The sequence below is a fragment of the Phocoena phocoena genome, chromosome 13 (assembly GCF_963924675.1).
Source record: "Phocoena phocoena chromosome 13, mPhoPho1.1, whole genome shotgun sequence".
Classification (NCBI taxonomy): domain Eukaryota; kingdom Metazoa; phylum Chordata; class Mammalia; order Artiodactyla; family Phocoenidae; genus Phocoena; species Phocoena phocoena.
In genome coordinates, this window is record NC_089231.1 from 64503086 (window position 1) to 64515975 (window position 12890).

Genomic DNA, 12890 nt, shown 5'->3' on the forward strand with positions numbered 1-12890 from the left:
GGCCCGTGAGCCATGGCCGCTGAGCCTGCGCGTCTGGAGCCTGTGCTCCGCAACGGGAGAGGCCACAACAGTGTGAGGCCCGCGTACCGCAAAAAAAAAGTTGTCCCAACCAAGGGGCAAGAAAGTGGGGGTACTTATCCAACCAGCATATCTTCTCTCATTGGCTGAGGGCTGCTGGGCAGGTGGGAGGATTACTCTGCAGCACTTCCCACTTGCCCTGTATTCTACAGCCAGAATGAAGACCTTAGGCAGAGCCGCAGGTGCCAGCAGGGAACATCCTTTTGGTAGAGGTGAGTGCCAAGGGGGTGTAGGCGGGGCACCAAAAGTGTGGCGCACACTGCAAATCTAAGGGGCATTCCTCTGATCCACCCCTGGCCCCTCTGGGCTGTAAGAGCCCACTTCTGCCTCTGTTACCTCCCTACCACCACACATACAAAAGTGAGGAGTGTTAATTAAGAGCAGACTCCAACAGTACACAGCGTGTAAAAATCCTTGGGAAATCAAGGCCAAAGCTGTGGAAGCAGGTGAGAGGGCTGCAGGCAGAATGCAGTACAAGACCAAAAATTAAAACCGCAGCAGCAGCCGAGCTCTCATTTACTGAAAACTAAGTGCCAGGCACTGGGCCAACGATTTACAGAGCATCTCATTTGCTCCTGGCAACAACCCTATGAAGCATAGCACGTTCAACTGTCATCTTAATTTTGCAGAGGGGGCAACCGAGGTTGCTAAAGATTCAAACCCAGCTCTGCCTGCCTCCAAAACATTTGCTCTCAGCCACCGGACTGAGAGAATAAAAGAGGAGGGGGCCCAGATGCACAGTAGCCTAAGCACCACCCGCTCCAACACACACTGTAGCTCTATGAGGGCCAGGCGGGCCGCGTACATCCTTCCGGGTCATCAGTTCTGCGAAAGCATTTAATGAATGCTTATCCACAGTCACGCAGGGACCCAAGCGACGCCCCCTTCCCCGTGCCTCCCACAGATCCACAAGCCTCCAGGGGCTCCAAGACCGGGTCCCGCAGCCCAGGCCCACCCTTGGGCTTCAGACAAATCTCATTTGGGTCAAGTCGGGCGATGCGGTGGGGTTTGGGTGGGGAGGTGGCTACCCCAGCCAGGAAGCCCACCGCAGCCGAACATGCCATCCGAGAGGCACAGGGAGCAATTTCAGTTTGCAAAACGGGGCAGCCTGCGGCCCGGTTGGTGCAGGCTTGACTGCGGGTCCGGACATTTTCCTCCAGTCGTAGCCCCCTCCCCAGCGGGCTTGGCCGCGCGGCCGGCGCCCCCGACTGGGCTACCAAGAGCGCTCGCCCGCGCGGCGAGAAAACTCACCGAGACTAGAGCTGCGAAAAGGCGGGCAAAGTTCCCTTTGATAAGTTATGAATGGGGAGAAAGTGTTTGTAGAACTCATTGTTAAAACCGCGGAGCCTCAGCCTCTGCCTGCGCCGGGCCAATCCGGGCCCGCAGGCTATTTTGAAATCTCTCCGGCCTCAGCCAATGGGCGTGCAGAAGGCGAAGCCCCCGCCGGCGCCGGCCAATGAGCGCGGCGCTATGCTAAGAAGCCGGGGGCTGGGCCGCCGCCTGTCAGCGAGTTAAAGATGGAGCCGGCGGCGGGAGGGCGCCACGAGGTGCGGGGTGGTCCTGGGGGGCAGCGCGGGCTGACGGCCGCCGGGACCTGTCCCCGCAACCTCCCGAGTCCTGCCCCGGCCCGGGACGGAAAGGGCGTCCCGCCGCGTGAGTAGCTGGGTCCGAGGTGGGGGCGCGGGCAGGGCGGCCCTACCCGGCGGGCGGTGTGGAGGGGCGCAGCCCAAACCCCGGGCGCCCCCTCCGGGCAGGGGACCTCAGAGGGGCGGGAAGCCCCCATTCCTCTTCTCCACTCTGGGCCGCCGGGCAGGGAATCTGTTGGGACAGAATGCGGAGCCCAACTTGGGGGCCAAGAGCCAGAGGCCAAGGACGGGGGCCTGAGCCGGCAGGGGCGCGTCGGCCCGGAGTGGGACCACCCTTCTTCTCCCGGAGCCTCAGGCTGTGGGAGGGCGCAGGGTCTCGGGCTATATCCACTCCCGCCCCAGGCGCGAGTGGGTTTCGGACCGCGTTGAAGCGCGGGCCCCTCTCCTTTGTGTGTGCGCCCTTTCCCGGGCGCGCTCCCGCTCAGGGTGTGGAGCTGCCCCTCAGTCTGGGGTCGCAACCCCACGGCAATCTGGAGGGTGCTGGGGAGGGTCCGGCCCCTCTGGGGTCCTGAGGACTCCGAGGACCGCAGCCCCGCTGAAATCCCCTCCCCGCCCTGCTGTCTAGGAATGGGGCCCTAGCCCCACCCACCTACGGTTGGGCTTCCCGCTCTGCGTGTATTGGGGGTGATGGGGCTCCCCCCTGCTGGCCACAGGTGCTCTGACGAGGTTGCACTACTGTGCTTTGAGGAGCAGTGCAATGATATTGTCAAAGCATCTAGGACCAGCCTTGGGGACCCCTTCCCCTACACTGCTACTTTCCCTCCCCAGGCCTGGCCCCTGGACCTGCAGGCCCTCCCCTCCCCCTTGCCCAGCTCCTATCCCTTCTCCATGGAAACTTGAGATCCTGGCCAGGCCTGGGCCTCTGGGGTCAGAGGGCACCCTTTCCCCAGGCAGAGGCCCCGCCCCAGGCCCCAGTGGGCCTGCATTCCAGGTCTCAGATCCCCACCTACCACTGGGAGAGGCACTGGCAGGCCTGCCTGACACTCTTTCCCTGTTGCACTACTGTGGGCCACTGGGAAGCAGTGCAATGATGAAAGGGCATCAGTCAGGCCCAGCCCACCACCCACAGTGCCTGGGAGGTGGGGGGGAGTCTTGCTGCCTCACTCCACTAACCAGCAGTAAGGCGCAGGTGCGGAGCTGGTCTGGACTCTCCATCGGAGGATCAGGTGAGGGCAGAGCTGGGCGGTCCTCCGCCAACCTGTCCATCTGGGTCATGGCTGGACAGGGGGAAGGGGCAGAGGCCTCTGACTCAGAAAAGCTATGGTTTGAAGAGGATCTTTACAACCAGCTCCCAGGTAAGCCTGTGGGCTTGAGGTTTGGTCAGGGCCCTGTGGAGAAAGAGGCCCATTGCTTTGCACGGAGGGTTTGCCCGGGCCTGGCTCAGAGCCAGCTCAACAACCTTGACTCAGTGGAGGTGCCCTGGGCGCAGCCTTCCTGGAAGGCCTGGGGAGGGCCAAACTCTGGAGAGAATGTTCTCCTGGGTTCTCAGCAGGAGCAGCACTAGCTGGGTGGACAGTGGACTCGGGATACAAAGCCTGCAGCTCACGTCCTCCAAGCATGCCCACTTGTTCTCTTACAGGGACGTGTGCTGCCCTGAGCCTGCAGGAGAGACTGTGAGGTGCCTGGCATGCCCACCCTCACAGCTGGAATCGGGGGGAGTAGAGCCCAACTGCCAAGAAGCCTGGCCCCAGGCGTGCTTGCAGGGTTACCTTCAGCATCAGGACCAGACACAAAAGATTTTGATGTGCCCAGTGACAGCCACTCAAGCCTGTCTCCTTGAGAGGAGGCCCAGGTCTCCGGATGGGCATTTGGGAGTACCCCTCACCAATGGTTGAGCACAGAGGGACCCTGGCTTCACCCCCACCCTGGGCGTAGGAGCCCTGGCATCCCGGGGAGGATGAGGGGAAATGACACATGCTCCTCTGTCTCCTAGGCCTGACCCCTTGGGGTTCCTCCATCCCAAGGTCACCTGACTTAGGCCCATGGCTGGAGGTGGCCACCTCTTGCTCTCGTGCAGATTATGTACCCATTGGCCAAAGACCCCCATGCAGCTGTCTCCTGCCCTTGCTGGGAGAGGCTTGTGAACTCAGGGCACTGCTCAAATGTCCCCTCCTATGGGAAGCCTTCCCTGGGCTCCAAGACATCCAATGTTCCTCCACCAGAGCATGTTAGATCACATTTTTCTCCCTGTGGCTGAAGCCCTCTTTAAACGGGGAGCCCCTGAAGGCAGGGAGCATGTAGTTTGGCAGTACCTGGCACAATACACTTTAAAAATCCAAATAAACAGAAAAAGTGTAAAGTATTATAAGCATAACATGATGGGGGTGTTAATCAGGGGTCTGCCTGACCTCTCAGAGGATGCTTGTCCTGTTTTTAAAAAGGCACCTACTATGTATTTTAAAGTCAAATCTGATTTTGTAAGTCATATGGGCCCCGCCTCACATCGGGGGCCACCTGCCCGGGGCAGGTGGCAGAATGGTGGCAGAGATTTGGATGCAGGTGTATCTGAGTCTGCCTGCACCTGTAGGCGAGATGCACAGGCCATACCTTCTCCCTCCTTGGTTGTGTCCATCTTTTTTTTTTTTTTTTGGTTGTGTCCATCTTGATCTGTGACATCAAAGCAAGAGGAAGTGAATGCCACCTCTTGTGTTGGGGAGAGCTGGGGCTGGCCGTTTGGTGTTAGGAAGTGAAAAAATCTCAGGTGCACTCCATGGATCACAGGGCTGATGGAGAGGGGGCTGGGTTAGGAGGGGGGTGGATGGTGGGGTCGGCCACTGACCAAGTAGGAGAGGGAAAAGAAAAGAAAAGCAGATTTCTGGGTGGGAGGGAAGAAGATGCATGCCAATTCGGATGTGCTGAGCGTGAGATGCCCAGGAAACGTCCCCTGGGGACACTTAGATGTGGGTCTGTAACTCAAGGGACTTGGGGTTAAAGTCAGTTCTGGGTTGGGACTAAGAAGTGGGTAAGATGTCCAAGAAGGTATGGTAAAGACAGGACCCTCATGAGGAGAGGAGACAGGATAGAAGCGGGAGAGGAAGTCAGAAGAGCGTGAAAAGTCCGGGGCTAGAGGAGTTGGGGGCAGAAAGAACTCTTGGGGCCTTGTCTACAGACGGTGAGGAGGAGGGGAGCAGCCAGGATGGGAGGTACTGGAGTCCGGCCGGGGGCCGAGCGCCTTAAAGAAGTTGTGAGAGTTGGCTTGGCCATGGGCGGGAACCCGGGGTATGGGCCTCCGCCAGGGGTAGCTGCGTCCCGCCGTCTGCCCCGTCGAAGCGTGAAGGCGCATGCGCAGAGCAGCGGGCATTGTCACGTGTGGCCGTCTCGCGCGGATTGGCCCGCGGTCTCCCGAGACTGGCCCGAGCTGTCCGTGCGGTGGGGCGGGCGGAGGGTTCCTGCGTAGGCGTGGCGCGGCGGAAAGGGGACAACGGTGCGTCCCCGGGCCTGGCCCTCTGGGGCTGACCCCCTCCTCTCCCTGACCTGGGCGGGAAGGTGGGCGTGCCCGGACCCTGGTGGCCCCGCCTGGATAGTGACCCGAGCTCTGGCCCTCGCGGGGGGGGGGGGGGGGGGGGGGGTCTCCCTCCTCCCCTCCTGGGGCCGGTGGAGTGGGCGCGTCCGGGGCCCCGCCCCGACGGCCGCTCCGCCCCCAGACAGCCGGGCAGCCGAAGCCCTTGAGAATGGAGCTTCTGGACGAGTTCGACAGCGAGTTCCCGCAGTGTGACCTTCTGCCAGCTCATCCCCGAGGAGGACTTCGAGAGGCAAGCGGCGACCTACACTGGAGAGCGCGCTGCGCCTCCTCTTCCTTAGCCTCGACCGCAACCCGGCGCTGGATGAGAGGGTGGTGCGCAAGGGCAAGCAGGCGGAGTGCGAGCGGTGTGGGCTCCTGTCCTTCCTCTGGGTGCAGGCCCGGGAGGGCGGGGCTCCGGGGTTCCGAGGTGGGGGCGGGGGCGCCGGTGTCCGCCCTGCTTGAGCTGTTGGGAGGGGTCTTTCAGGAGGCGGCCCCGGCTAGGCGGCTCACGCGTCCGGCTTCCTCCTCCCTTCCTCTCCCGCTGTCGTCGCAGGCCAAGGTCTCGTGTGCCGTCCAGGGGGAGCTGAACTGTTGCAACAGCATGGGCGCCCTGGAGATGCACCAGCGCCTGGAGCAGCTCAAGAGGCGCATCCACCGCGTGCACTTATACTCCCAGGGTGAGGCTCCATCCGCGCTGGGCTCGAGCGGCCTGGTTGACCTGACTCACACCTCCCTGGTGGTCCACAGAAGGCTATCTACGCTTGGTCTGTCAATCAGGACTCAGCGAGGCCTGCACACTGTTTGGGTGGGAGGCAAATTCGTGTACACCCCAGGCCCCGGGAGAGTGAAATGAGAGGTGACCTCATTAGTGGCCACACAGGGTGGCAGGTGGGGATTCTGGCCTCGTCTTTTGAAGTTCCTTTTGACGCGGGATGCGCCCTCACCTTTCCCCAATGCTATGGACTAAAGAACTGTGTTGTCCTTTGGGGGACCCACTCGATGGGTTTGTATCTGTTGTCTGGGTCCACTGGTGTGTTTGCTCTTCCCCCTCTGCCTGTTATTTCTTGAATAGTCGTTCTAAAGCCTTGATGAGGTTTGGATTTGGTCCTTGGGAGTGTCCGTGTTCAGGGATGGATGGTGGTGTTGGGCTTCTTTGTCTCGCCTCACATCGGGGAGCCCAGCTCACCTGGGGGAGGGGGTCCCACAGCACCGTTTCATCCAACAGCTGGACCCACAGCATGTGTAACTCTTACCGCGGTCTCCCAAGATGCTGGTGTGGTGTTATTTATCCCTGTTTTACAGAAGAGGAAATGGAGGCCCGGGGAGGTTGTCCGGCATGTGTAGGCCACCCAGGTGTGGTGGAGCTGGACTGAGACTCAGGGCTGGTGCTCCGCCTCCAGCCAGTGCTCCCTGGCAGTGCTTATCTCACTCTAGATGAGCCGTCTGAGAGGCTGCAGGAGGGGCTTGTTACCTCCTACTTTGCTGGTGGGACCCAGCTTTGAACAGTAGAAAGACCCAGACTCATCAGAACAGGAGAGAGGAGGTGCAGGCCCTAGGTTCCTCCCCAAGCCCACCTCTGCAAGACTTCCTCCCCATGCACCCTTTGCGCACCCCCAGGATGACCCGGAGCTGCGGGTATTCGGTGGGCTCACTGTCTGGGGACTGGACAACCCACTGGGTTGCTGGCAGACTCCAGGGCTTTGTGCCATGCCTGGGAGGGTGGGTGGCAGGCCAACCTGCTCGGGCCAAGCCCAGCCCTCCTTGGCGGTGACACTCCATCACTTCCTGTGAAATTCTGTCCTGGAAGGCAGACAGCCTGGCGTGGCCCCTGCATGGGCCTTGTATAGTTCAAGCTTACCACTCCACTCGTAAGATACAGACAAAAGTACCATTTCCCTGTGGGGTGGTTTTGGGGCCAGTGAGGTGGTGTGTGTTCGTGCCTGTCAGTAGTGGTGCCCTTTGTGGGCCTGCCTCCCTCCTTGTTGGAGGGCCTGTGTTTGGTGCCCCCCCCAACCTGTTCGGGCCTTGGGATAGGTGATCACCGACACCTTCTGTCCCAGATGCCAAGAAGAGGAGAAGCAAGCCAAAACCGAAGAAACCAGAACCCATCTTCTTGTGGGACGGGTCGACCTCCCCGTGCCTGCCACCAACCCTGCTGCCACTGCCTGCCACTACCATGGCCTCCATGGTGGCCCCATCAACCTCTGTCTACACTCTGCCCAGGGTCTTTGGCCCCTTCCCTCCGCTGCCCAGCACATCGGTCAGTGGCCCTGGGAGCGGCAGCCTCTAACCCCCTGCTCAGAAGCACCCTAACGATGCCCGGGCCTACAGCAGTGATTCCCAGAACTTCCTCTGCAGGCAGCAGTAGATAGATGAAAGGGGGCTGCTCTGCTCGCAGAGTTGGGCTGGGGGAGACACAGGGCTCCGCCTGCCTGGCCTCAGTGCAGTCAGCACAACCCTGGGGCTTCCAGGGGACGCCTGAAGCCTGCCTCTCCCCGTGGGTGTCATTCTCCAGGCCACCCTCTAAGTGCCTCTGCAGTGCCCTTCCGACTCGCCTGCCCTTCCTAACTCCCGCTTATCCGTCACCTGTCCCCCAGGCGGGGCTGGGATCTCCTCTCTTGGCTCCCAGCCCGCACGCCGGGCCCCATCCCCCTAACACCAAGCTCCAGGTGGCACCGAGGATGAGCCTGATGTGTTTGCTGATTGACTGGAAGGCACATCGTTCTCATAGTTCTTGGAGAAGGTGTTTCTCTTCATGATGAGGATCCCACCCTTGTCCTAAAGTTTCTTTTGTTTGCTGAAGATGGAGCAATTGGAAGTTTCGAGGTCTGAAGCAAAATTGAACTGGACCGGCCTGTCATCGAACCCAAAGAGGTGGGAGGATTTATCCCGGGCCTGAGGCAAATGAGACAGGAGGGTTTGGGAGAGCCTGCTGTGTGCCAGCTGGGCTGTGATTCCCTCCCTTCTCGTAGTGGATCCATCCCGCAGTCCTGAGTGGTCCTTCCCCTCTTGGTCCCGGGGAGGAGTTGGGGCTCAGAGATCTGCCTGTGTACGGCCCCCGTGCCCGCCGAGGCTGGGGAGGCACCCCCTGCCCCGGAGGAGCCCAGAGCTGAGTGTGTCCCCTGCCCCGCCCTGTCTTGCAGCCGCGTAGTCGATCTGACCCCCTTGGTCCTCAATCCTGGAGGCTTCCACTTCTCGTACTTGGCCAGGAACAATGCGCACAAGCTCCACTGCCCTGGCTTCCCCGGGTAAGTGTGCCCCTGAACCATCTGGCCTCTGAGCAGCGTGCATGAGGGCTGGAAGGATATTCAGTGTGATGGTCGCTCCCACTTCCAGGATGGACCCTAATGTCGTCAGGTGTGCTGGAAAGTTGCTCCCCCTTCCTAGTTTGTGCTGGTGGGAAACCAGAAACAAACAGCCCAGAGGCCAACAGAAGGGAACGATTCAATCAGCTGTGGGCAGCCCCGTGCTTTATCTACATGTGTGTTTTGCAAAGCAGGGATTTACTGAATATGGGGTTTTTTTTGTTTGTTTTATCGCGATACGCAGGCCTCTCACTGTTGCGGCCTCTCCCGTTGCGGAGCACAGGCTCCGGATGGACAGGCTCAGCAGCCATGGCTCACGGGCCCAGCCGCTCCGCGGCATGTGGGATCTTCCCGGACCGGGGCATGAACCCGTGTCCCCTGTATCAGCAGGTGGACTCTCAACCACTGCGCCACCAGGGAAGCCCCTGAATATGGGTTTTTTTATTACTGTTTTTGTCAAGTATTTCCCACGTCATTGAGTGTTTAGATTGGCTGCTTCATTGCATCAGATGACTTTTTTTTAAACAGCCTTATTGAGGTATTATTCACATGGTATAATTCACCCATTTAACATATACAGTTCCTGGGATTTCCTTGGCAGTCCAGTGCTTAGGACTCCGTGCTTCCACTGCAGGGGGCCGAGGTTCCATCCCTGATTGGGGAACTAAGATCCCGCAAGATGCATGGTGTGGCCAAAAATGATTAAATAAATAAATAAATAAACACACAATTCTGTGGTCTTTGGTATATTCACAGTTATGAATGCATCACCATAATTAATTTTAGCACACTTTCGTCACCCCAGAAACCCATAGCCCTCACTCTTCCATTCGCCCCTCTTCAGCACTTTCTGTGTCTATAGATTCGCTTGTTCTGGACGTTTGCTCTAAATGGTATTGTAAGATATGTGGTCTTTGTATCTGGCTCCTTTCAGTTGGTTAATGTTTTTGCAGTTAATCCATGTTGTAGCAGTACTCATTCTTTTTAAAATTTTCAAATAGATTTCATTTTTTAGAGTAGTTTAGCGTTTACAGTAAAACTGAGCTGAAAGTACAGAGAGTTCCATATCCCTCTGCCCTCCCCACACAGCCTCCCCTGCGATCAACATCTGCCAGAGAGTGGGACCTTTAATACAAACTGTGACCCACATTGACGTGTCATTATGTAAAGTCCGTGGTTCACATTAGGGTCACTCCTGGTGATGTACATCTTATCGTTTTGGACAAATGTATAATGACATGTGTCCACTATTACAGTGTTGTATGGAGTAGTTTCCCTGCCCCAAAAGTCCTCTGCCTATTTGGCCCTCCCTCTCCCTCAGCCCTAGGCAGCCACTAACCTACTTTCTGTCGCTGTAGGTTTGTCAGTTCTGGACATTTTGTATAAATGAAACCATACCATAAATTGGTCAGCTTCCTTGGCCATGTGACAGACGTCCAGCATGTGCGGTACCCTCACTCAGCATGTGTGTGTGCATGCGTGTGTGTCTATGCGTGTGGTGGGTGGGCATAAATATGTTATCTCCCACTTCCAGAGAAAACGGGTGAAGGTCAACATGCCCTTCTTGCACCTGCTGCGCGGCTTGTGGGGTCTTAGTTCCCTGACCAGGGATTGAGCCTGGGCCCTTGGCAGTGAGATGTGGGGTCCTAACCACTGGACCGCCAGGGAATTCCCTGGCATCACTATCTTTATGTGCTAAGCTGTCCCTGAATCTCAAGATGAATTTCCAGAAGTGAAATTACAAGGGAAAGGGTAGGAACAGTTTTCAAAAGCACTACCATTTTTCAGATTCTGAAACAGGATCTAGTTACTGTAGACAGTTTGAAAACTACCCAAAAAAGACGCCAATCACTCTCACTCCCAAGGTCAGAAATAACCATTGTTGGCACATATCCCTGTTTCGCTGTAGGTGTTCCCCATGGACATGAGTGTACGTGCACAGGTAGTAGTTTGTCACGTAATCAGGAGCGTCCTGTGAGCAGTTTTGCAGCCAGTTCTGGAACATGTTGCTTCCCTGTCATTAAAAATACCTAGAAATTCACCAGTAATCATAGATGCAGAATACCCACCCCATTGTGTGGACGGAGCATCATTTACTCAACTACCCTTGCTTGTTGAAATATTTCATTAATGGGGACAATTTTTAGCCTCCTGTTATGTATTGCTTTCTGAGTGAGCTGTGCTGTGTTGGCACTATCCCCCAAAATGGGTTATTTTAAATTGGTTTCTAAAAGTTTACAAAAGCATAACATACTCTATGGAAAAAAGGTCACAATATAGAAATGAATACATGAAATATGAGTCCTAATACATTGGTTAATTTTTTAAATCAAATCAGGATCATACTGCACGTACTTCTCAGCTACTTGTTCTTTCCATTACTGTACCATTGGGGTGTCTTTACTTGCTGGGATGTACAGACCAACTTTGTTCCTTAAACAGCTGTGGAATAGTCCACTGCATGCCTGTACCATGGTTTTTTTAGCTGTTCCCTGATGGACATTTGGATTGTCTCCAGGTTTACACAATCACAAACATTGCTGCAACGAACAGCCTTGAGCAAACATCCATGGGAGGGATTTCCAGCAGCAGTAATGTATCGAGAGCCATCCCACAGCCTGGGTTTTGTCGTGTGTTTCTCTGATGACCCTGTATGCCGTGTCCCCCTCATGGACCCATGTCTTGCGTGTTTCCTGAACAGGCCCTCAGCCTGTAGTGCTTCTGCCAGCACCGAGGAGATGCTATCCCCATCTGTGAAGGCCTCCATCTTCACCCCGCCTGTCCTGCTCAAGTTCCAGCCTGTGCCCAGACCCAAAGATGAATCAGAGAATGACCCTGGCAGGGCAGAGTCCACGCCCCACCAGAGGGACCCATAACCTCTTCTGTACAGACCACGGCAGGAGAATGAATAAAGTTCCCCTGGTGGTGCCTTCCTCGTGCCACGCTACCCAGGGGCCGTGCAGTCCCACGGGCTCTCTGCAACCCCAAGAGGTGGTCAGGGTAGCGCAAGCCTGAGGTTCTTTGGCCTGAGACTGCACACAGTAGGTGGTCAGGTCAGTGAAGTCCCCTCACTTGCACCTAACCTGGGAACTCAGTCCCGTGCACTTTGAAAGAGTGTTGAGTGTGGGGAGTGTGCTGCCCCTCCCTGCAGTAACTCTGTGGCCCTGTTGTGCCTCACTTGACCCCACTGAGTTGCAAGACTACCAGTTTTTGCTACACCTGGCTCCTAAACACAAGGCTTATCTGGGTGCAAGTTTAGAAACAGTGGTCTGTTCCCTCCTGGGAGGAAAATGAGCTGGTGTGTCAGTTTCCAATTTGGCACCTCCCTAAAGAGTTTCAAAGACACGTGACTCTGATTACCTCCCACCCTGACTTTAGAATCAAACCTGCATGTGAGACATGAGTCCTCACAAAGTGCCCAATGATGCTGGCCATTAGCAGATGTCAGTTGAGCCCTGTGGATGCCCTGCACCTTGCTTGCGACTGGAAATAATAGACCAAGCAGTTGGGGTCCTGGCCCTTAAGGAGCTTATGTCCCATCCATATGTGTGTGGTAAGCCAGTACATAGATAAATTAGTACAGGATTACAAATTGTGATAAGCCCTTGTGGGAGCTGAGATCGAGGTGTATGGGGTGACTGGGTGGACAGTGGTACCTTGAGGAGAGTGGACACTAGGAGTAGAAGCGGGTGGAGAATTATGCTTTTACCAGACATGTTAAATTTGAGTTCAGTCGGTGCCCAGGTAGAGGTCAGAAGGCAGAAGTGCTGGCCATTTCGTGTTCAGAGACAAGGGATACAGGTGTTTAAAGCCATGAGCTTGGGCAAGGTCACCCAGTGCTTGAGTGTAGAGGGAGGTCCAGGGCTCGGCCGGGGCATACAAACGTGGTGGTCCAGCCGAAGGAAGGGTCAGTCAGAAGAGACCGAAGGGGTCATCAGGGCTTTGGACCTTCAGGCTTCATGGGCACCAGCCCCTGGGCCGCCCAGGAGAGAGGCCTGCAGGCGGTGGGGACCAAATGGGCGGTAAGTGGGCAGGCAGCGAATGTGTACGTCGCTTTGGAGGTTTCGGCCTGGCGGGGAGCAGTGATGGGGCCAAGGCTGGGGGTTCTTGGGGCTCCAGGCCTAAGACCTGAGTATCCAGGGCGGGTTTGGGCGGGAATGGCGTTGAGCCGGGGCCGGTGGGGCGAGGCGGTCCAGCTAGAGGCCCCCAGGAAGACGGGGTTTCGAGGCGGAGGCAGCTCAGCCCCGACGTGGCCGAGCCAACCGCGAGCTCAGCCCAGGGACCCAGGGAGCCGCCTGCTCCAGCCGGCCATGCGCTTGGGCACCAGGAACCACAATTCCCGGCGTGCCCAGCGCCCGC

General features: G+C 57.2%; 1 protein-coding gene across 1 annotated transcript; it reads left to right on the forward strand.

The window, feature by feature from the left end:
* Positions 1 to 1588: 1588 nt before the first annotated feature.
* LOC136132599 (uncharacterized) lies at positions 1589 to 11407 on the forward strand. Its single transcript, XM_065889493.1, has 6 exons — positions 1589 to 1731; positions 5373 to 5582; positions 5780 to 5903; positions 7287 to 7486; positions 8411 to 8474; positions 11233 to 11407. Exons 1-6 carry the CDS (start codon positions 1596 to 1598, stop codon positions 11405 to 11407), a joined length of 909 nt encoding a protein of 302 aa, XP_065745565.1. The 5' UTR covers positions 1589 to 1595.
* Positions 11408 to 12890: the final 1483 nt, after the last annotated feature.